The 24269-nt window shown below is 41.4% G+C and overlaps 1 protein-coding gene across 2 annotated transcripts in view; it reads left to right on the top strand.

The window, feature by feature from the left end:
• SETX (senataxin) overlaps positions 1-24269 on the top strand; it is an 86908-nt gene that overhangs the window by 35794 nt on the left and 26845 nt on the right. For both annotated transcript variants that reach the window (XM_040632104.1, XM_040632105.1), the window contains exons 11-18: positions 10080-10179; positions 14013-14186; positions 16219-16451; positions 17442-17609; positions 18160-18316; positions 21794-21895; positions 22099-22214; positions 24003-24074. In XM_040632104.1, the coding sequence (XP_040488038.1) occupies positions 10080-10179; positions 14013-14186; positions 16219-16451; positions 17442-17609; positions 18160-18316; positions 21794-21895; positions 22099-22214; positions 24003-24074 (1122 nt within the window). The remainder of the gene's footprint in view (positions 1-10079; positions 10180-14012; positions 14187-16218; positions 16452-17441; positions 17610-18159; positions 18317-21793; positions 21896-22098; positions 22215-24002; positions 24075-24269) is intronic.

Raw genomic sequence — 24269 nt, 5'->3', positions numbered from 1 at the left:
ATACAATTAGCAGTCCACAGAAGGGAAGACTCAATGGTGACTGACTATAGGAAGTGCCGCTCAAACTCACGAAGAAGAAAAGGACGTTGAAGTAACAGTGGCGAGCCAGAGTTTGTGATCCCTGCGGACTTCTTAGTCTCAGGCCGGGTGTGCTCACCAGCACACTCACATGGCCATCCTTGGGGGTCTGTATGTCTCGGGATGTTATTTACAGGATTGTTTACGGAATTGGAACCAGTCAGGATGAGTGAACTACGACAGTTCCAGCTGCGGTCAGTAGCAGCAGACTCTTCAGTAGTGATTGAGAGAAAGTAAGCAGATTTACACCACCGCTCCTTTGGGTAAACACACAGTGCACTGGATTTTTTTTTTTTTTTTTTTTTTTTTTTAGCGATACTAGCACCAGACACAGAGTGTGGGAGGGTGGAACTTGTGGGGGTGGGCATTTGGGGTAAAGGAAAACTCGAACAAGAGAGGCCTTGCATAGACTGTTGATGGGAGTACCTCTTGAACTGGAGGTTTTGAGTAATTCTGTTTACCTGAGATCAAAAGCAAGGAGGCAAAAAGAGCAAGGGAGTCATCTTTGAAAGTGGGGTATGCTACCTGGATGAGCGTTTTTTGGTGGGGTGGTTAGGACAGAGCCAGGTATAAAAGACGTGAATAGCCGCCTTGTTTTGAAAAAAAGAAAGGAGCAGAAAAATATGGGCAGTAGCTGGATGGCGATTCGGGAGTTAAAGAAGGGTTTGTTCTCTAGCAGTGCTCCCCCCCCCCCCCGCTTCATTAATAAACTTTATTTTATAAAGCAGTTTCAGGTTCACAGCAAAATTGAGGACAAAGCATAAAGTTCCTGTATGCTCCCCCCTTCCCCCCGTCTCCACATGGTTCGGGTTGGTTTTTTGTTTTCCGAGAGGTAGGTCAAGGTGTATGCCGATGGGAAGGAGCAATGGGCAGGAAGAAATTGATGTAAGAAAATGGATAACTTGAGAAATTTGAGTCTTAAGGAGGACAAGAGGGACTCAGAACAAAAGTCAGTGGGTTTGCCTTTGACTTTGTAACAGAAGGGAAGACAGGACGGGTGAGTATGAATGATAGTCGCTCTGTAGGTTTTGTGTTTGGTTCTGGCTTCTTGTGACCTGTACGGCAAGAGCAGCATTGGTTATTGGGAACCGCCGTTGCAGAAACTCCTTTTCCGCAGTGAAATAGCTGTTATTTTGATAATATAATTTTTTTTAATTGAGAGAATTAACAGTCATCTCATTCTAATCAAAGAAAATGTATGTAGTGGTGATATTTTGATCAAAATGTAATAGAATATTTGATCTGAAAAATTATCCAATTTTTAGAAACATACAGTTTTGTAGAATAATCCCATTCTCTGTATTTGTTGGAAAAAAAGAAGACTGGTATGTCCTCTGAGGACAGGGCCTGACTGGACATGTCCCCTCCTCCCAGTGTAAAGAAAAAGAACATGGTGTGCTTTTGTAGTGACAGTGCATTGTGTGATACTGCGGCGTTGCCACCGGCTGTGATAAGGTGAAGAGCCAGTGAGTGTTAGTTTCTGTTCAGTGTTTTGTACATGTTCCACTCAGGGAGCTTATTTCATAACTATATGCATGATTATTTGTCCTCTGAACCTAGAGGATTTCTTCTAAACTGAATACTGCTTTGATGGACCACAAGCACTCACTTATTTGTATATTTAACTACTATTTCATTTAGTGTGAAAATATTAGTACACGCCATTCATGATGTTTACATTTTCCAAGTCCAAAAAGGTTGCGAAACAGATAAAATTATAACTTCATCAAATGTACAAACCAGTGACTATATAGTATATTGAGTGTATTCATTTGTACTTTTTGAATTTCTCTGTGAGCTCTCAGTAAGTTTGGCCTGTAATAGGAGGCCATTATAGCTTGATGATCAGAGATCCTCTTTATTTTTAGCTCCTAAGGTTGCTTTAGAAATTAAAAGTCTGGGGGCGCCTGGGTGGCACAGCGGTTAAGCGCCTGCCTTCGGCTCAGGGCGTGATCCCGGCGTTCCGGGATCGAGTCCCACATCAGGCTCCTCCGCTATGAGCCTGCTTCTTCCTCTCCCACTCCCCCTGCTTGTGTTCCCTCTCTCGCTGGCTGTCTCTCTCTCTGTCAAATAAATAAATAAAATCTTTAAAAAAAAAAAAAAAAAAAAAAAGTCTGGGGCGCCTGGGTAGCGCAGTCATTAAAGCGTCTGCCTTCGGCTCAGGGCGTGATCCCGGCATTCCGGGATTGAGCCCCACATCGGGCTCCTCCGCTGGGAGCCTGCTTCTTCCTCTCTCACTCCCCTGCTGTGTTCCCTCTCTCACTGGCTGTCTCTCTGTCACATAAATAAATAAAATCTTTAAAAAAAAAAAAAAAAAAAGAAATTAAAAGTCTGGGGGCGCCTGGGTGGCTCAGTCGTTAAGCGTCTGCCTTCAGCTCAGGGCGTGATTCCGGCGTTGTGCGATCGAGCCCCACATCAGGCTCCTCTGCTATGAGCCTGCTTCTTCCTCTCCCACTCCCCCTGCTTGTGTTCCCTCTCTCGCTGGCTGTCTCTATCTCTGTCAAATAAATAAAATCTTTAAAAAAAAAAAAAAAGAAATTAAAAGTCTGTCCTTTCTCCAGGATGGAGACCTTCTGGGCACTCTCAGGCAGATACCCTGTTCTCTAAGATAAGCAGGGATGAGATTCTGTTGATCTGCCCTTTCCCACTCTTTGTTGTACCTACTAAGATGCATTTTAATAGCTTTATTGAAGTATAATTTATATACTAGGACATTCACCCTTCTAAAGTGTACAAATGAATAATTTTTAGTAAATTTGCAGTTTTATAACCATCACCATAATCCAGTTTTTAGACATTGTCAGTAGCACTAAAACTTGTCCTTGAGCCCATTTTCAGTCACTCGCCATTCTGCAGCCAGCCCCAGGCAGACACGAATCTACCTTCTGACTCTGCAGATTTGCTGTTTCTGGGTATATCCTATAAATAGGATGATAAAGTATGTGGCCTTTTGCATCTGGCTCCTTTTACTTAGCATGGTATTGAGGGTCACCCATGTTCTTCATGGCTTTTTATTGCCACATAATATTTCATTGTATGGCTAATGCTGTATTTGTTTTTCCAGTCACAGTCGATGAACATTTGGGTTATCTCCAGGTTTTGGCAGTCGTGAATGAGGTTATGATCATAGAGTGCGTCTTGGAAGGTGTTTCTTCAGACCTGCCGCATTGTGGGGCACTCGGGACATGGAAGTGGGTGGTACAGACTGATTGTAGCTGTGTTGGGCCAGAGTCTGACCTCATTAGCAAATAACACAAATGTGCTCCGCCCCGTGACTGCTGGGGAGTCTGGTTAACCCTCACCAGAAGCAGTTTAACGGTAGTCGTCTTTGGTAGCAAGTTTCATCATTGATGAACGTCAATTGTAGTTTTAAATACTTAATAACTAAACTGTTAACATTTAGAGAAAGCACTTAATTAAGCCCAAAAAGTAATTTCTGTTAGGTGGGTTGTTTTTGTTTTTGTTTTTTTAATTGAAACCTTAAGTGACTTACAGAAGTAGTTTCCTTTCTAAACTTGGGATTGTCCTCTTTCTTTCTTTCTTTTTTTATTTTATTTTATTTTTTTAAGATTTTATTTATTTATTTGACAGAGAGAGAGACAGCCAGCAAGAGAGGGAACACAAGCAGGGGGAGTGGGAGGGGAAGAAGCAGGCTCCTGGCAGAGGAGCCTGATGTGGGGCTCGATCCCAGAACGCTGGGATCACGCCCTGAGCCGAAGGCAGACGCTTAACGACTGCGCCACCCAGGCGCCCCTGTTCTCTTTATTTCTTAGCAGATCCTCAAGGGTGCTTCTGAGTTTGAGGCTTTAGGAAAGGATTGGGAGATGGGTGCAGAGAGTTTTAGAAACTGGATGGCTAATGTGACATGTTGGTGAGAATTTGTGACGGACCTAGGTCTTGTGCACTTGTGAAATGGTCTGGTTGGGAGGTAGCGTTCTCTCAGTGCTGTCCAACAGTCCTTTAGGCCAGACTGGAGATGCTCGAAGCTGCACTGTGCAGTGTCATAACCTCAGGTGGCTACTGAGCACTGGAAATGGGGCTAGTGAGGAATGGAATTAACTTTGAGAATTTAAAGTAGCGTTAAAATTAAATAGCCACATGTGGCTAATTGCTACTGAATTGCATAGGGTAGTTCTAGACAATTTCACTGAACTGCCATAAAGTAATTATATTTATTAAACTATTTTGGCGTAGTTAATTGGTTCACAGCAAAACTGAGCAGAAAGGACAGAGTTCTCATATATTCCTATCCCGAAATGTGTGCATGCCCTCCCCTACTATCAACAGTCCATGCCAAACTGATACATTTGTTACAATTGACAAATCTACATTGCTTCATTATCACCCAAAGTCTGTGATTTACATTAGGGTTCACTCTTGGTCTATAGGTTTTGACGAATGTGTGATGTCCTGTGTCTGCCATTATAGTATCATACAGAATAGTTTCCCTGCCCTAAAAATCTGTGCTCTGCATATTCATCTCTCCCTCCTCCAGAATGCCTGACCACTAATCTTTTTAGTGTTCCTATAGTTTTGCCTTTCCCAGAATGCCATGGAGTTGGAATCATCCACTCTTTTGAGATTGGCTTCTTTCACTTACTGTGCATTTTTTAAAAAAGATTTATTAATTTTGAGGGAGAGAGCATGCACACACGTGGGGGGGGAGGGGCAGAGGGAGAGGAAGAGAGAGACTCTTAAGCAGGCCTGTGCCCGGCATGGAGCCTGACGCGCAGCTCAGTCCCACGACCCTGAGATCATGACCTGAGCTGAAACCACGAGTCAGGTGCTCAACCGACTGAGCCACCCAAGCGCCCCATCTTTCATTTAATACACATTTAAAGTTTCCTCCAGGTCTTTTCATGGTTTAACAGGTCACTTCTGTTTAGTGCTGAATGATATGCCCTTGTCTAGATGTACTTCAGTTTTATTTATCTACTCACCTACTGAATGGCATCTTGGTCACTTCTAGGTCTTGACCGTTATGAATGAAGCTTCTATAAACATGTGCAGGGTTTACGTGTGTATGACGTTTCAGTCCATTTAGGTAAATACGTGGTGCAACTGTGGCATCGTGTGAGAGCATAGTTAGTCCCGGAAGAAACTGTCTTCCAGAGTGCCTAAGGCACACATTTGCGTTCCTACCAGTAACGATGGAGAGTTCCCGTTGCTCCGCGTCCTCTCAGCATTTGGTGGTGTCAGTGTTCTGGATTTTGGCCATTCTAATAGACATTTAGGGGCATCTCGTTTTAATTTTCAGTCCCTAATAACATAGGATTTTGGACATCTTTTCTATTGTTTACTTGCCATTGTTTATCTTCTTTGGTGAGGTGTCTCTTCAGGTCTTTTGCCCATTTTTAGGTGATTTTCTTATTGTTGAGTTCTCTAATTGTTAAGTTTTAAGGGTTCTTTATAAATTTTGGGTAATGGTCCTTTACCAGATGTATCTTTTGCAAATATTTTCTCCCAAGCCTGTGGCTTCTCTTCTCATTCCCTTGACAATGTCTTTCAGAGAACAGAAGGTTTTAATTTTAATGAAGCCAGCTTAACTATTATTTCCTTCATGGGTCATGCCTTTGGTGTTATTTCTGAAAAGTCATCACCATACCCAAGATTGTCTAGGTTTTCTCCTGTGTTATCTTCTAGCAGTTTTATAGTTTTGCATTTTACATTTAGATCTATGATCTATTTTAAGATAATTTTTTGAAGGGTGTAATATCTGTGTCTACCTTCCTTTTTGTGGATGTCCAGTTGTTCAACATTTGCTGAAAGAGACCATCTTTGCTCCATTGTATTGCTTTTTGCTCCTTTGATCAGTTGACTGGGGTCAGATCATTTATGGAAGTCTGTTTCTGGGCTCTCTGTTCTGTTGCATTGATCTGCTTGTTTATTCTTTCATCAGTACCACACATCTTGATTACTCTAGCTTTATGGTAAATCTTGAAATTGTGTCCTCTTTGTTCTTCAGTATTGCGTTAGCTACTCTGGGTCTTTTGCCTCTCCATATAAACTTCAGAATCAGTTTGTTGATAACTTGCTGGGATTTTTATTGGGATTGCATTGAATTTACAGATCAAGTTGAGAAGAATTTTTCACATTTGGACAATATTGACTCTTATCCACGAACATGGAATATCTCTGTTTATTTAGTTCTTTTGATATTTTTCTTCAGAGTTTTGTAGTTTTTCTTTTTCTTTCTTTCTTTTTTTTTTTTTTTAAGATTTTATTTATTTATTTGACAGAGACAGCCAGAGAGAGGGAACGCAAGCAGGGGGAGTGGGAGAGGAAGAAGCAGGCTCCCAGCAGAGCAGGTAGCCCGATGTGGGGCTCTATCCCATAACGCCGGGATCACACCCTGAGCCAAAGGCAGACGCTTAACTGCGCCACCCAGGCGCCCCTGTAGTTTTTCTCATTAGAGCTCTTAACACGTATTTTGTTAGATTTATATTTAAATATTTCATTTTGGGGAGTGCTAATGTAAATAATTATATATTTCAAACTCCACTTATTTATTACTAGTATATATGAAATATTTTTGTATTTTAGCTTATATCCTGCAACCTTGCTAGTCTGTTGATGGTATGGATTGCATTACTTGATTTTCAAATGTTGAACCAGTCTTATATACCTGGGATTGATCCCACTTGGTTGTTGTATAATCCTTTTTATACATTGTTGGATTCCATTTGCTAGTGTTTGGTGGGGATTTTTACTTTTATGTTGGAGATACTGAGCTATAGTTTTCTTTTCCTGTAATATCTGTCTGGTGTTAGTGTTAAGGTAATGTTGGCCTCATAGAATGAGTTAAGAAATACTCTTCTGCTTCTGTATTCTGGAAGAGATCATAGAGAATTGGTATAATTTCTTCCTCAAGAATTTGGTAGAATTCACCAGTGAATTCAGCTGGCCTGGGTGTTTTCTGTTTCAGAAGGTTCCTTTTTTTTTAATTGATTCAGTTTCTTTAATAGATGTTGGCCTATTCGTGTTATCTTTTCCTCTGTGAATTTTGGCAGATTGTTTCTTTCCAGGAATAGGTCCATTTTACCTAGGTTATCAAATTTGTGGTCATAGGGCTGTTCATAATATTCTTTTGTTACCTTTTTCATGTCTGTGGGATCTGTAATGATGTCTCCTCTTTCATTTCTGATACTGGAAATTCGTGTCTTTTTTTTTTCTTAGCCTTGCTAGAGGCTCATCAATTTTATGATCTTTTCAGAGAACCAGCTTTTGGTTTCATTGATTTTTTTTCTTCTTGATTTCCTGTTTTCTGTTTCATTGATTTCTTCTCTTTTATTATTTCTCTTTTTATGCTTGCTTTAGCTTTAATTTGCTCTTCTTTTCTAGTTTGTTAAGGTGGAAGCTTAGATTACTGATTTTAGATCTTTCTTCTTTTCTAATATATGCATTCAGTGCGGATAAACTTCCCTCTAAGCACTGCATCTGCTACATCTCACAAATTTTCATAAGTTGTATTTTTCATTTTCAGTTAGTTCAATATATTTTTATTTTATTATTATTATTTTTTTTTTTTAAAGATTTTATTTATTTATTTGACAGAGATAGAGACAGCCAGCGAGAGAGGGAACACAAGCAGGGGGAGTGGGAGAGGAAGAAGCAGGCTCATAGCAGAAGAGCCTGATGTGGGGCTCGATCCCATAACGCCGGGATCACGCCCTGAGCCGAAGGCAGACGCTTTAACCGCTGTGCCACCCAGGCGCCCCTATTTTATTATTTTTTTAAAGATATTATTTATTTATTTATTAGAGGGAGAGATCACAACAGGGGGAGCAAGAGGCAGAGGGAGAGGGAGAAGCAGGCTTCCCGCTGAGTGGGGAGCATGATGTGGGGCTTGATCCCAGGACCCTGAGATCATGACGTGAGCCGGAGGCAGCTGCTTAACCAATTGAGCCACCCAGGTGCCCAGTTCAATATATTTTTAAAATTTCTCTTGAGATTTTTTCTTTGACCATGTGTTACTCAGCAATGTGTTGTTTAATCTCCAGATATGTTGGGCTTTTCCACTTATCTCTGTTGTTGATTTCTAGTTTAATTCTGTTATAGTCTGGAACAGACAGTGTATGATTTCTATCCTTTTAAATTTTTTAAGGTGTGGTTTATGGCCCCGGATGTGGTCTGTTTTGCCATGTGAGCTTGAAAAGAATGTGTGATCTGCTACTGTTATGGAGTAGTCTGTAGATGTCACTTCTATCTAGTTGATTGACGGTGCTTTTGAGTTCAGCTGTGTCTTTCCTAATTTTCTGCCTGTTAGATCTGTCCATTTCTGATAGAAGAGTGTTAAATATTAGATTAATTTATTTTTTTCTTGCAGTTCTATCAGTTTTTGCCTCACTTATTTTGATTCTCTGTTGTTAGACACATATATATAGTCTTTGTTCTCCTTGCCTTTCAGCTTTGGTGGTTTGTTGCCAGATCCTCAAGCTCAGTTCTTTCCTCAGCCTTGTCCCGTCTACGGATGAACCCACGAGAGGCATCAGCCTTCATTTCTGTCAGTGTTTCTCATCTCTAGCAGAAATTCTTTTTGAGGGGCGCCTGGGTGGCACAGCGGTTAAGCGTCTGCCTTCGGCTCAGGGCGTGATCCCGGCATTCTGGGTTCGAGCCCCACATCAGGCTCCTCTGCTATGAGCCTGCTTCTTCCTCTCCCACTCCCCCTGCTTGTGTTCCCTCTCTCACTGGCTGTCTCTATCTCTGTTAAATAAATAAATAAAATCTTAAAAAAAAAAAAATTCTTTTTGATTCTTAGAATTTACATTATCATCTATCCTTTTCTTTTTTAATAGAGTGAGGGGGAGAGAGAATCTTAAGCAAGCTCCACGGCCAGTGCAGAGCCCAAGGCAGGACTTGATCTTAAACCTGAGAGATCATGACCTGAGCTGAAATCAAGAATTGGACGCTTAACTGACTGAGCCACCCAGGCACCCCAATTATCATCTCTTGCATGCTCTACTTTTTCCATTAAACTCTTAGCATATTAATTATAGTTTGTTTTTTTAATTTCCTGGTCTGGTAATTCCAACATTCCTGCCGTATCTGCCTCTGATTCTGATGCTTATTCAGTCTCTTCAGACTGTTCTTGGCCTTTGAGTATGCCTTATGGTTTTTGTTGTAAGGTGGACATGATGTAGGTGAAAGGGACAGCCAGCAGTAAATAGGCCTTCGGTAATCTGGTGGTAAATTGTGGAGGAGGGCGATTGTTCTGTAATCCCGTGATAGCCTCTCAGTCTTTTGGTGAGGTTTGGCCCCTGGACTGGGAACTGTATATGTGCTTCTCAGTCCCCTCCACCCCCTTAGGTGGGACAGGATGGCTGGAATGGGCTGCAGTTGGTTATTTCTCTTCCCTCAAATAGTTCGACTCTGGTAATAAAAGAGTTTCTCCAAGATCAAGCCTTGTTAAGATCAGAATGTTTGGTATATTTCAGAATGGTTTCTTTCCTCCTCCTCGTGCTGGAAGCATGAATGGATTTTCTCTAGTACTCGCTGTGAGGGCCTTGGAGATTTCTGTTTGAGGACACCTTTTCGTCACTTGAATTTTCTGGGACATAGGTTTTGTAAGCTGAATTTGTAACCTCTCACAAGGAAAGTTTAAAGGGTTCCTTGGAGCCAGAACTCAACAAAGTGTAGGGGTCTCCCTTATGACTGCGTCCCCCTGGAGTTGTCACTCAGAGCCGTCCACACTGAGCCTCAAGCAGCTCCTCACTTCCAGTTCAGGGTTTGCTCTCCTGGCACTGAGCTCGGTGCTCCTGTCCCTTGTGACGATGGGAAGGGTTGTTGACTTTTCAGCTTGCTTGCAACTCATGAGGATGAAGTGGTGACTTCTCAGTTCCTTATATGCCAAGCTGGAAACCAGAAGTCACAACTTTTCATGTTCTGCCACTTGGAATTTTAGGTTCCGGACTTTACTTGTTGCTTGTTTTGGGAAATTTTGCTGTTTGGAATTGGCTTTCCGGAATGTTTGTTTTCTTAATATGCTTTTTTGCTGTGTCTAGGTGGCACAGGAGTGGATCAGCTCTCCAAACAAAGAGAAATTCTATCAGTTGCATTTACGAAAATTTCCTGCTGATTATAAAAAATACTGGGAGTTTGTGGGTAAGTTCTTTCTTCTGTGATTTGGAATGTATAATAATTGGAGATTTCTTTTTGAGGAAACCTGACAAGGTTTCCTCTGTTTGAGGAAATGACAAGGTCATTTGAATTTTCTGGGACATAGGTTTCCTAAGCTGAATTGTAACCTCTTACAAGGAATGTTTAAAGTCTTTTTTTAAAATTTATTTTTATTATAATTTTTATTTTGTTATGTTAGTCACCATACAGTACATCCCCAGTTTTTGATGCAATGTTCCATGATTCATTATTTGCGTATAACACCCAGTGCACCATGCAATATGTGCCCTTCTGTATTAAGAATGTTTAAAGTCTTAATTAATGAGAATAATTACTGGGACAATTATGAATATAAAATTCATGGTTTTAACCATTGTGTAATTAGAATACCACAGGCCAAAGTGGAAGCTGGACATGGAAGAGAGGGTGAGTGAAGGGATCTTGACAAGATTGTTTGGGGGAGGGTGTCCCAAAATAATAGTGTTCATAGATTCTGAGTAAATCTTACTGCTGTGTATCTTCTCACTTCATCATTGGTCTGAAACACACACTTATGCATTAGTTATAAATTGACCAAGCATTGAGAATTCTTTAAAATAAAAAGTATAAATCCTCTTTTGCCTCCCCCACTCACCCCCAGTCCATCCTACTCCTTAAATTCAATTAAGATAAAAAGCGTGTGTATGTATATTTTGGAGGAAAGGTACTATATGCTCATTGTAGGACATTGAAATAATATTAGCCAGCAGAAAAATAAATATCACCAATTCCAATCATTCCAAGATAGTCCTATGAAAATAATATATCTTACTGCGAGACTGTCAACTCACCTGTGTGAATTGTGTATATGTGACTGTAGTAGGGTCATTTTACCTATTTTAATGACATCTTTCACTTATTCAGCAAATATTTATGTGACATTATAGTGCCTAACAGGATGCGATTCTCGATTCTAGGTATAGCTATGAAGAAAACGTAAGATTTCTGCCTTCATGAAACTTACATTTTACTTACTTTTACTTAATATATTGTAAATGTCTTTTCAGAGTTATTAAATAACAATATATTTGATATTTGTAGTTATTTCCATTGTGAGTGGATTCCACAGATCCACTTAACCAGCTGTGTCTAGACATGTACATTGTTTATAGTTTTTCACTGTTAGGGAACACTGTGTGTGTAGAGTAGGACGCCCAGCCTGCTCCTGGGGTCATCCCCACTTCACCCCATGTGCGTCTCCCCTTGCTGAGTAGGTTGGGCATCCTACTCTTGATGTCGGCTCAGGTTGTGACGTCAGGGTCGTGGGGTCAAGCCCTATGTTGGGCTCCCTGCTCAGCAGGTAGTCACCCACATGTGCACGTGCTTTCTCTCTCTCAAATAAGTAAAATCTTAAAAAAAAAAGACATGTTTAGCTCTGTTAATATCAGACTAAATAGACTATAAGGCGAAAAACCTTACATACAAAGGGAATTTTTCATAATAAGTTTAGTTCAGCAGGAGGGATGACAATCTCAATGTATACGTACCTAATAAAATATATAAAGAAAAAGCTAAGGGGCGCCTGGGTGGCTCAGTCAGTTAAGCGTCTGCCTTTGGCTCAGGTGATGGGATTGAGCCCTGAGTCAGGCTCGCCTGCTTCTCCCACGCCCCCTACTGTTTCCCCTGCCTGTGCTCACGCGCTCGCTCGCTCTCTCTGTCAAATAAATAAAATCTTAAAAAAACAACCTGATAACTAGAGTATACTTTTTACACATATATGAGACTTTGAACTATTAAATTACCAAAGGTGAATTTTAAAAAGCATCCCATAAAATGAAACACAATAGAAGTAAATGAACCTGGGGCACCTGGGTGGCACAGCGGTTAAGTGTCTGCCTTCGGCTCAGGGCGTGATCCCAGCGTTATGGGATCGAGCCCCACATCAGGCTCCTCCGCTATGAGCCTGCTTCTTCCTCTCCCACTCCCCCTGCTGTGTTCCCTCTCTCGCTGGCTGTCTCTATCCTGTCAAATAAATTTAAAAAAATCTTTAAAAAAATAAAAGTAAATGAACCTAATTATATATTACATGTATTACCTTTTGTTTTGGTTGAATATTTTTACTTTTTTTCTCATTTTAAAATTTCTTTTTACCTTTTCTTCTTTGGAAATTATACCTCAATTTATACATCTTTTACTATTTTAGAACAGTTAGGTCAAAACTTAAAACATGCACCCTTAATTTATCAAAATCTATAGTTTTCGTAGCTCTTTGAAGTGTGTCCATAGATAAGGTAAAACCTTTTAAACTGTGTGAGACACAATCTGTAGCCCCCAGGACAGTCCTTTGTTGTTGATTGATTCTACCAGTTTGTGTGTTTCTTCTCTCCTTGTGCTTTATCTTTGGTGCATGTTGGTTATTATCTTTGGAAAGTTATTTATAAAAATAATTTGAGGCCTATCACGGTATTGTCTTCCCCCAGAGAGGATTTTCCTTCGCTTCTGCCAGGCTTCTGGGGGCACCTGCGATGTGGGTAATCTGGTTTAAGGGATTGGGCTTTTCTGAAGCACCCAGGTGTTTGGAAGCCCACGTCAAGGCGGGTTTGCTTCTCCTTCATCCTTGGGTGTAGTCCTTAGTCCTCCTCCATAGTCCCAACCCGAAGCATACAGGGCTACCAGCGTCCCCACTCTGTACAGGCCCTGGGCTCCAGTTTTTGTCTTTTTAGTCTAACAAGGCCATCCCAGGTACGGCCTGGACTCTTGGCTGCCACTCCAAGAATGGTTCAGATGTTTCTAGGGGAAATACTGGGTTGACTCCCGTGGATTTCCACATTCTTCTGGGTCTCAACACAGTAATTCTTCACTGTTGTAAGCGTTCTCTGATGCTTTCGCATAGATTTCTTACCTGCCACATCTTATTTTTTGTTCTAAAAAGATTTTATTTATTTATTTTGAGAGAGAGAGAGCGTGTGCATGCAAGCACACAAGCATTGGGAGGGGCAGAGGGAGAGGGGGAAGCAGACTCCCCACTGAGCAGGGGCCCGATGTGGGGCTTGATCCCAGGACCCTGAGATCATGACCTGAGTGGAAGTCAGAAGCTTAACCGACTGAGCCACCCAAGCGTCCCTTACCTGCTGCATTGTAAAGTCTTGTTTGGATTTAGTGGTTCTGTCTCCTTAATCCCGGTGCCTTGTATTTTCGTTCACTGTGTTACTGGACGTGGTGGTTGGTGCTCAGCTTTTTTGTGGTAGTGCTTGATCTGTTTTCCCAGCCCCAGCCCCAGTAGTTTACAACTAGCCTTTCCCCCTTGTTGGGAATGCCACCAGTAGGCTCAAAATTCTTACATGTTCTTGGATTTGTTTTGGGTTTTTTTTTCCTGGGATTTTAAAAGTGAGGAACAAAAGAGAAAATTTCTTGGTTAAAAACTATTTTAAGGAAAGGAAATTTACTAGGTACTTTTTTTTATTTTTTATTTTTTTATTTTAATTTTTTTTTATTATATTATGTTAGTCACCATACAGCGCATCCCTGGTTTCCGATGTAAAGCTCGATGCTTCATTAGTTGCGCATAACACCCAGTGCACCGTGCAACACGTGCCCTCCTACTAGGTACTTTTGAGTATTATGATTTTATTTTGGCTTTTTAGCCATTGTTAAGAAACATTTTATACTACTATATAATTTGTTTTTGAGAGTGTCGACTGGTGGGCTTAGAATATTATTTTGAAGTATATTACAAAGTCCAGTGCTGTATACTTGCTCGAACTTAGTATAAGGGTTTAAGATCCTTTAAGTTAATCTTATTTAAAGTAAATCAGTGCCACCTTCTTATTGTTTCATAGTTCATCTTGAGGAATGTGAACTAGCTAAACAGTTTCATCCAAAGGAAAATGATTTGGTGTTTTTGGTTCCTGAAAGACAAAATGGAGAGAAGAAAGATACCGAGAGAAATCGCATGCAAGACCTCCGTGAATACCATTGCGGTTATGTTCATAAGTTTCGCCGCACTTCAGTCAGTAAGTAGATGATGAGACTGTAAAGAGAAAACTGTCAGGGAGAAGCTCATCTTTTAATTTCACTCTGAGTTGTGCCTTATTGGCCACATACTTGTTGTACATATTCGAGACGTGTATTTGCCAGGTTGATTACTTGCCATCCAGAGTCCTTTTTTAGATTTTCTAGATTTCATCTGGGAAAGGCCCAATACTTATTGCTCTAGACTTATGATTTAAAAGCTTTTTTTGTAATGTCCTCTCTTTCTGATACATTCCTTCATCTGTCCTTGTGTTTGTTATTAAATAATTTGCAAACTATCTGTTTTTTTCATATCTTAAATCACAACCTTGGTGTCGTGGCTAAGAATCAATGAGAAGACCAAACATATAAGTCATTGTAAGGCAACTTGAAGGTTTTGCTGTTTCCATTGCTCCCATCCCTTGTGTCGTAGGGACCCTTCTGGGGGTAGCATCGCAGAAGTAATGTCAGCTTGGATGTAACAAGTACCTGCCGTGTGCCAGGCCACGTGCCTTGTCCTTCCTGTGCTCATGTATCGTCTTCCTCAAAGCCTTGCAAAGCAGTGAGATTTATGTATTCCCTGCTCATCAGGAATTTAAGGCTCAGGGATGTGCAGTAACTCCTCCGAGGTCATTCTCAGTATTGAGTGGTCAGCCCTACATTCAATGAAACCTACATTCATCTGACTGCAGGATTGCCCACATTCTTCATGGTATGCCAAGCGGCCTTTTTTAACATTGCTGCGTTCTTAGTCTCAGTTATGTGACGGGAGCATGAGTTCATTATTCCTTCACCTTTTTGCAGCGAGTCTTAAAAACAAAGCTCCTTAGAGTTCAGCGTCATGCTGCACTGTGACATATTTCGACCATAAGTGTGGTCCAGCCCAGTTCTTCCTGTAGAGTGCGTTTAGGGGAGTAGCAGCAGGGGTACATAGCTTAATCTGTGCTTTTGACTCTTGCGAATGATGACATGCGCCAAATTTATATTTCTAAGGTATTCTCCTTCCAGCTCCTTGAGCAGCCAACTATCTGACCTCTCCATTTGCAAATCTGTTAGAAAGACCAAAGGACGTGCTTGATTTTCTGCCTGACATCTGCTGTTCCTTCTGTTTTTCCCATCTCAGCAAGTGGGGCCTGCATTTTTTTAGTTGCTCAGGCCCAAAACCCCAGTCATCCTTGATCCTTTCTTTGTTTCACAACCTACAGGTAATTCATCAGCAAATCCTGTTGACTCTTTTCTTTCCAAAGTATCCAGAATCCAAGCCCCACATCTGCTACTACATCCTGGTCCACACAGCCATCAACTGCAGTGGCCTCCTGGTGGCCTGTTTGCCTCTATGCTTTTCCCCTTGTGGTTTATTCTTCATTCATACTCATGCAGGAGGAGTGAGTCTTTTAATGTGTAAGTTCAAGCATGTCACTTCCCAGTACAAAGCTGCCCTGTGGCTTTCTACCAGACTTGGAATAAGATTCAAAGACAGTATCGTCGTCTGCAGAGCCCTATAAAATGGAACCCCGTTTTCTTCTCTGATTTGCGCAGCACGCGTCTCCATACTTTTCCTTCCAGCCATACTAGGCTTGTCCCTGTTCCTGAAATACTCCGGTCACATCTCTGCTTCATGGTCTTTGCGGTTGTTGATTCTTTGCCAGTAACACCCTCTCCCCAGGTAAGGGCATGGCTTACTCCCTTATTTTAAGTTTCTGCTCCGATACCATCGTATCAGGAACACCTTCCTTGACTTCCCTGTGACGGTAACAGCTCCTTCACATCCCTTGTCCCTTCTTCATCCCCTTTCTCTGCTTGCTTCATCGTGCTTATCACCACCTGACAGATTTATTTGCTTCTCTGCTTCCCTCTTCTAGAAAAGAACTGCCTGGTTCTTAGGAAGCATTCAGAAAGCATTTGAATGAATTACTTCAACAACGTATCATACAAAAAATATAAGTTATAAATGCATAATTCTGAATAACCTTTTTAGCTGGACAACATTATTCACTGGCAACTGAAATTGCTTTTTCTCCTTCTTGATAATAGTGCGCAATGGGAAATCTGAGTGTTCCCTTTCCATCCAGACTCAAGATAATTTGTCACTAAATTTAAATGAACTCGTGAAATGCGTCGTAATCAGTTCTCTGGTAACTACACAGAGGAAGTTGAAAGCCATGTCTTTGTTGAGTGGACGGAACCAACTGGCAAGAGCTGTTCTGAATCCAAACCCCATGGACTTCTGTACAAAAGATTTACTAACTACAACGTCTGAGAGAATTGTGAGTCATGGTTAAACGAGAACAACAAGTCTGAAAATTTCATGTCAGAATGTGACAGCATCGTGTCGTGTTTATTCATTACACTTTCCTCTATGTCCGGGAAAAGCCGTATCCCTGTGCGCACACGGTGACGGCATGCGGCGCTTCGTTTTCTTTAACATGGCCAAGTCTGTGTTATGTTACTCAGCTTACCTCGGGAAAAAGGCTCAGTGCAATCAAGAATTGAAAATATGCTTAAAAAGGAGCATTAAAATGTTAGATGAGTATCCTACTTAAATGCTTGTTAGGTGATAAAATTCAGAGGTAGGACTAGGTTAATAGAGTTAATTGTGCATTTGAGAGATCGATGGAGAATTGATGGGTAAAGTTGCCATTTTGCATGAGCACGTATATTCTGTAAGAGCTGTGTATATTCGTTCTGGGAGATAATACCGAGGAAGGCGAGAGAAAAGTGATAGTGTTTGGCCTGCTGCTATGTGCGAGGAATTTCCGTGCAGTATCTTATTCACTTCTCGTGCTCTCAGGAGTCCCAGATTTAATGGATGAAAAGGCATAGGCCCAGAGATGTTAGGAGTTCGGAGACCTAGCTTGTGAGTGAAGCTGAGGTTTAAACTTAGATCTGATCCAAAATCTTGGAATGTTAGGAAAGAAAATCTTGGAATTTTTTTTTTTTTTTACTCTCTAAGGAAAGAATAAATAGAAGAAAACTATAGACCAATTTATTGTGATCCATTTTATAAGAAACACAAATAAAAATGCATTTGTAGTAGTTGTAGATGGGCTGAAGCCTACAGACACTCATAAATAACTTTCTTTATAGTAGTGAGATGGATTCTTTAGATTAAAGGTCATTTTGGGGTCTTGCCTGATCATCACCAAAGTTTCTGTCGGATAAAGGTTAGAAGAAATTCAAACAGGAAGTTTTCTCTTCTTCCTCTCCGGTGCTACTCCAGGAAGAGCAACTCATTCTCACTAATGTCTTTTGCATAGATCGCCTACTTAAGAGATTTCAATGAAGACCAAAAGAAAGCGATAGAAACTGCATATGCCATGGTCAAACACTCCCCGTCAGTTGCCAAGATCTGTCTGATTCATGGACCACCTGGAACAGGAAAATCAAAAACTATCGTTGGGCTTCTGTACCGCCTGCTGACAGAGGTAGAGTGTGTGAGGGCTTCAGTGCTGTTAGCCGAGCGCGTCGTTTCACGCGAATTAACTGACAGACGTGTAAATAACTACTACAGGTCTTTCTCCCCGCACTTTTGTGTATCTTTGATACTGTGTGGAACTGTATCTGAAAAAGAGGTGGCAGAAGGAGACAAGGGTGTAAGTAGTAAAAAGAGCAGAAAACGCTGTCCTGTGTGACACTAATCCGAAGGGCTAGAATGGTGGTCTTCTGACTTTAATACGGGGCACGTCTAATGCCAAGAAACTGTCTGGAATATATTCCTGGGCTACGTTTTGGTTGGATTGAGTATGGAGTAAAACAAGTGGATAGTGAGGTGAGGCTCAGAGAAGCTATGATAAAATGTTCTGTTAGAGTCGTTTTAACGTCCATGTAAGATGTAGGTGCTGTTACTTATTTTTAAGTATTTATAAGGGGAACTCTCGAATATACATGGAAGTAGAGAAAAACTGGAAACTCTAATAGAGCTCATCCGTATTTTTTGTTTGTCTGTTTGTTTGGCGTGTGTGTGTCAAATTGTAGAACCAGAGGAAGGGGCATTCAGATGAGAACTCCAATGCCAAAATCAAACAAAACCGTGTCCTTGTGTGTGCGCCTTCCAACGCGGCTGTTGATGAACTTATGAAAAAAATCATCCTCGAATTTAAAGAAAAATGTAAAGACAAGAAGAATCCTTTGGGTATGATACTTCTATGGGTTTTAATTTGTTTTCGGTTTTGTTCTCAGTGTTTAGTGTGGGCAGCTTTGAATGTCAGCGAGCAAGCCAGTTCTGGTAATAACTTCAAGGCTTGGGGCTGTGGCGCATATGTGCTCATTAAGTCATTTAGCAGATTTTACTGAGCATTTACTCTGTGCCCAGGCCCTTTTGTTAAGTACTGAGGTTTCAGCAGTGAAACTTCCCAAGAGACGGTAATGAGGAAGCGCATCAGTGGGCAGTTAGTCTAAAGCTGGACGTTCTGTGAGAGCAGTAAGATGTGGCTACTCTCAGACACCTGGAGCGGCCCTGGGTTCAGTCGTGGGAGGCTTAGGGAAGGCTCCTGGGGGAGATGATGTCTAAGAGGAAACCTAGAGAGTAGTTAGGAGTTAGCCGTGGGAAGGGGTTGGCGGGCTGTGGGGAACTCCAGCAGAAGTTACCATCAGTAAGAAGGAGCAGAAGTGAGAGAACGTCTGTGCAGTATAGCCGGGATATAATAAGCCCCGCGAAGGTGAGGGTTTGGGCGTTCGTTTGCTGCGCTCTCCCCCGTGAGATTCAGGCAGCGAGGGGACATGGGGACTGTGTTCGTTCCTTGGGGAGGGTGTGAGTTCTGTATTGGGTTTTGATGTCAAGGTGTAGCCCATATGATAGGTCAACAGTTTATAAAGACACTGGTCTACTGAGGGTAGACCTTGAAGTGCAGCTGTTGGGTTGAAGGATTCGTGCATCTTCGGTTTTCTAGATCATGCCAGATTCTCCTCAGAAGTGGGTGTAGCAGGTTACAGCCCAGGAGCAGCTCCCGTGTATACGCGGTGCTGTGGTTCTAACGTGCCTTTTGCTGGCCGGCTGAGGGGAAAGGGAGCGCTGTCGGCAAGTGCCGACTGCGCGGCCGGGCCGGGATCAGGACAGGGCTGGCCAGGCATCCGGCTTGGATCTTCAGTTTTGTTAGAGAAAAAAATGATACCTTCTGGCCGTAGGAAAGAACTTTGGTCTTTTATACCGCATTCATTGTCACTTCTTTCCACTACTTACGGCCGTCCTGGACGTCCTTAGAGAAATGCCTGGGACATCTCGCCGCTAAGTATGCTGTTGATTTCTGGGTTTTAGTATTTACCGTCCTCAGGATAAAGAAGTTCCCTTGTCATTAGTTTTATCATGAGGGGCGGTTGAATTTTATTGCATGCATTTTTCTTGTTGCATTCGTTGAAACGATAATGAAACTTTTTTCTTTAATCTGTTAGTGGAGTAAATTACAATGTTTTTCTAACATTAAAGTATCTTTGATTCCTAGAATAAGGTCAACTTGGTCATGTATTATTATTTTTTAACACGTTGCTAGATTGCTAATGTTTAATTTAGGCTTTTAATATTAGTACTCATGAATGAGGTCAGCCTGTGATTTTTCTTTGTCATATCTCTGGTTTTCATAACACTGACTTTAAAAATGGAATTGGGGAAAATTTTTTGTTTATTCTTTGGAATGTTTTATATACAACAGATTATTCCTTAAAGATTAATTTGTTTTTAGTGTTGTTTTGTTTATTGTCTTTTGTTTATTGACAAATGGGTAAGTTTTAATCTGTCCGAATGTCTTAACTGTTATAGGTCTTTTCAGGTTTCTATATTTTAGTGAGTTTGGCTAATTTATATTTTTCAAGAAAAATCAACACTTCTCTTAGGTTTTTAAATATATTGGTGTAAAGTTTCTCGTTGTCTCATTTTAAGACTCTCAAGTGTATATTGATTGGGTCACCTTTGTCATTCTCGGTATTATATAATTTAGTCCCTACATCGACATGTGGCATGGGCCTGTGGTTGGAAAGTCCTGGAAGAGAATTTAGTTTTTCCCAGCTAAGCCCAGGTGCAGTTAGATGCATTTCCTTTTCATCTTCTCACCTCTTCCAGGCCCTTTTCCTTTCCAGTGGGCTTTAAAATCCAAGCCTCCATTATAAAGTTCCTATGTCTTCAATGGAATGCTAGTTTTGCCAATGTAGACATTTCTCAAACTCTGTAGAACTAAAGATTTTGAAATATCTGCGTTTTATTGAATATACAGTTAAAAAAAAAATTCTGAGCGCCTAGACGGTGCCGGCCCTGACTCATCCTGCTCCCCCCCCCCCCCCCGGGGAAGCCTCAGCAGCTTGTGGGCTTTCAACTCTGGTTTTGAGCTTTCTCTTTGTTTTTGGCCCCTAGGAATTTCTCTTCCATTTCTGTGAGCTCACCCTGCAGTTTAAAGGAGGGAGTCTGTTTTAATTTATGGAGCATTTCTAGGTATTTGTAGGGGGTGAGTTTCTAGGTAATTTCGTCCACCTTTCTCGTGGAAACAAAAGTAAAGTTAGCAGTTTTGAAACCTTCAAGTAAACGTTAGCCAGAGAAGATGGCTTCAAATTTAGAAGAATGAGCTGAATTAGGAACAAAAATATGTTGTAGATGACCGCTTAGTAAGTCATTCATTCATTCAACAAACATTGATTGTACTTCCGTGCCAGTGACCACAACAGAACCCTATTCAGTGGAAGGAAATTGACAATAAACAAATAAGTATGTGTTGTGTCAGATTGGGACAAGTGCTGATTGGTGCAATTTAGCCCAATGATTGGGTGAGAGATTTTTAGATTAATATATAAAATATGGTGACCTAAAATAAAGGTATGGTTAATAGCCACTTAAATGACATTTACACTGTTTGCAGTGATCTGCTCCACAATTTCCAGCACCTCATGTCCCCGAGATTCTGGAGTAGGGGTGCGTGATGTGGGGTAGAGTTCCAAAACTTTGTGGTGAATATTCCACAGAAAAGGATTTGATAGTAAAATATGATTCTGTCTTGGAAATTCAAATATGTATTAATATATGAAAGTCTTTACATATCTGATACATCCTGTGGTTAAGAAGTCTATCTTACTTTAACTCCCCTTTCCCAAATGTATTTTACTACAGAATGTTGTACAGAACATAGTTTGAGAAATGTTGGTATAATTAGATCTCAACTTTGTAATGTCCTGTTTATGCAACCTCTGTAGCTTTTATTAGGTAGAAATGGTAAGTATTCACCCTGTAGGCTGGTCATGAAGAATATCTAATGTGGATGAAACTCTAGTGTAGTTTCAGGTGTGTAGCTGATTGATAGTTAATGTTGGCTCCCTTCCCTGATTGTTAACATGCTCGCTTAGAAATAGATACTATGGGGGCGCCTGGGTGGCTCAGTCGTTAAGCGTCTGCCTTCGGCCCAGAGGGTGATCCCAGGGTCCTGGGATCGAGCCCCGCATCGGGCTCCCTGCTCTGCTGGGAGCCTGGTTCTTCCTCTCCCACTCCCCCTGCTTGTGTTCGCTCGCTGGCTGTCTCTCTGTCAAAATAAATAAATAAAATCTTAAAAAAAAAAAAAGAAAAAAGAAATAGAATCTATGTACAGAGATTGGCAGTGTCCTTATTGATCTCTAAGTATGATTTTTTTATCAACAGGAAACTGTGGAGATATAAATTTAGTACGGCTGGGTCCAGAAAAGTCTATTAATAATGAGGTCCTAAAATTCAGTTTGGACAGCCAAGTTAACCACAGAATGAGTAAGTACTAATTAAAGCACAAACACACTAACATTACTTCGGTTCCCTTGTATGTGACAGGTAATGTGTTGGGCATTAAAAGTAATTTGGAGACACTCGAAATAGCCTTGCTTTGAGAATTAGTTTTTCTTCTCGTTGTGTATGCATATGTGTATATTCATGAGAATTATATCATTTTTTATTTTTATTTATTTTTTTTTAAGAAAAAGACTTACCTTCTCATGTTCAGGAGATGCACAGAAGAAAGGAATTTCTGGATCATCAGCTCGATGAACTTTCCCGCCAGCGTGCTTTATGCCGAGGTGGAAGGGAAATACAGGTATCTAAACATTTCTTGATGAATATTTTTTAATAGCTGATAAGTACAGAAGCTAGTGACGAGTATTTGATACCATTGTTTTATTGTGGACTAGCATAATTTGTGTATAAAGATGTATACAAAAGTGGTATGCCTTATATTAGGGATTAAAAAACTTTCTAAAAAGGAAAGGTAGTAAATAATTTAGACTTTGCAGGCCATATGGTCTCTGTTTCAACTACTCAACTCTGCTGTGGTAGCATAAAAGTAGCGATAGATAATACATACACAAATGGATGTGGCAGTGTTCCAATAAAACTTTATTTATAAGAACAGATGGTGAGCTGAATTTGGCCCACAAACTAGTTTGCTGTTGCCTGCCTTGTATTAAAGCTGTAGTGAATTTATTAGATATCTTTCAGTCGCAAGTTAAACCCAACTTAGACCAAAAGGGAATTCACTGACTCCTATGCTTTGGCACTCTGGGAATGATTAACTTCAGTGTAGCTGGGTCCAGAGGCTCAGATGTCATTTCTCCATCCCTTGATTTTTCTGTGTGTCACACATTCCTCATCTTGGAGAAGACAAGTGCCAGCATCTCTGGGTACCACCACCCCAGCTTAGAAAACTCATGGGAGGGGCACCTGGGTGGCTCAGTCAGTTAAGTATCCAGCTCTTAATTTTGGCTCAAGTCATGATCTCAGGGTCGTGGGATCAAGCCCTGTGTCAGGCTCCATGCTCACTGGGGAGTCTGCTTCTCTCCCTCTCACTCTGCCTCCCCCCTCCCCCGCTGTCCACGCTCTTTCTCTCTCTCTCAGATAAATAAATAAATCTTAAGAAAGAGAGAAAGACGGAGAGAAAACCCATAGGGAGAGAAGGGGCTGCTTTCCCTGCTGTCCATGTGTCAATTCCGTGAAGGGAGTCTGATTAGTCCCTGGGTGTGCAAGCAGGTCTAATCCCTGTTTTTGAAGGAATGTGAGCCGTAGTTTACCAGGCCTGTGTTATATGCCCATCACTATGGCTAGAGGAATGACTGGGATGTGATTAATAACCTGTTTGAACCACCCAGAAATTAATGAAGGAATGAGCCTCAGGGGTTGGACTCCTCCGCAGATGGAAATAGCACACCTGGGACACACTAGACAGAACAGAATCTTGTACAGTGTTACAGATTTATCAGATTAATGCTTAAGTGGAGCTCAGGGTGCCAGACCATAGAGAAATTGAAATAGAGATGCTTATTACGCATAGGTCCTGGAGGAAGTACACGTCCCGCCTCCAGGAGCCACACAGGGAGGTCAAGGCAGAGTGCAGACAGAGAGGCAGGACCTGGGGCGCATGCCTTTCTTAGGGCCTGTGGGTGGGGTGCTTTGGGAGTCCTGAGCTAGGGCCAGATTGGGCAGCTCAAACCAAAAGAGCAGGGCTTGGATAAGCTGCATGGGGGTGCATCGGACACACAGGCGCTCGAGGCAGGGAGTGCTTTTGGTCACGAGGACCGCTGGGCAGTCCTGTCGGTTCTTCCGTTTGCTGGGACTCTGTGGCTGTTCTCCTGCCCGGGACCTGGTGTCTGTGGAGGGTCTCTGCAGGCCTCTCGGCCAGACAGTGTGATGTGAGGCGGCAGTACCGTGAGGTAGCGTGGCCGCAGCGCAGCCCGAGTGTCAGGACTCCTGGTGAGGAGAGAGGGAGCTGGGTGAATAGCGAGTCTCTCTTAGGCACATTATAGTGTCACCTGAAAGGCAAGGCAGTGAGCTGGAAAGCATTTTAAAATGCTCAGTTTAACTTTAATGATTGCATTCTCACCTTTTCCAGAGGCAAGAATTAGATGAAAAAATCGCAAAGGTTTCAAAAGAGAGGCAGGAACTAGCTTCTAAAATTAAAGAGGTAAGTGGTTCACCTGTAGCATTTTCCAGGTTTTTCTCTTTCTCTTTATTGTGAATTATTTCACACAACCAATGGGCTTTTCTTAATTGAATTTAAAAATTTATTATGAAAAACTTTTTTAAATGTTAAAGTAGAGAAAATGATACAATTACGTGTACATTTGGTTTTTTTGCTTTAGCCTAATTCTTACCGTCA

Source organism: Ursus maritimus, unplaced genomic scaffold, assembly GCF_017311325.1.
Source record: "Ursus maritimus isolate PB19 unplaced genomic scaffold, ASM1731132v1 scaffold_17, whole genome shotgun sequence".
NCBI lineage: Eukaryota > Metazoa > Chordata > Mammalia > Carnivora > Ursidae > Ursus > Ursus maritimus.
This window is presented reverse-complemented; position numbering and strand designations above follow the sequence as displayed.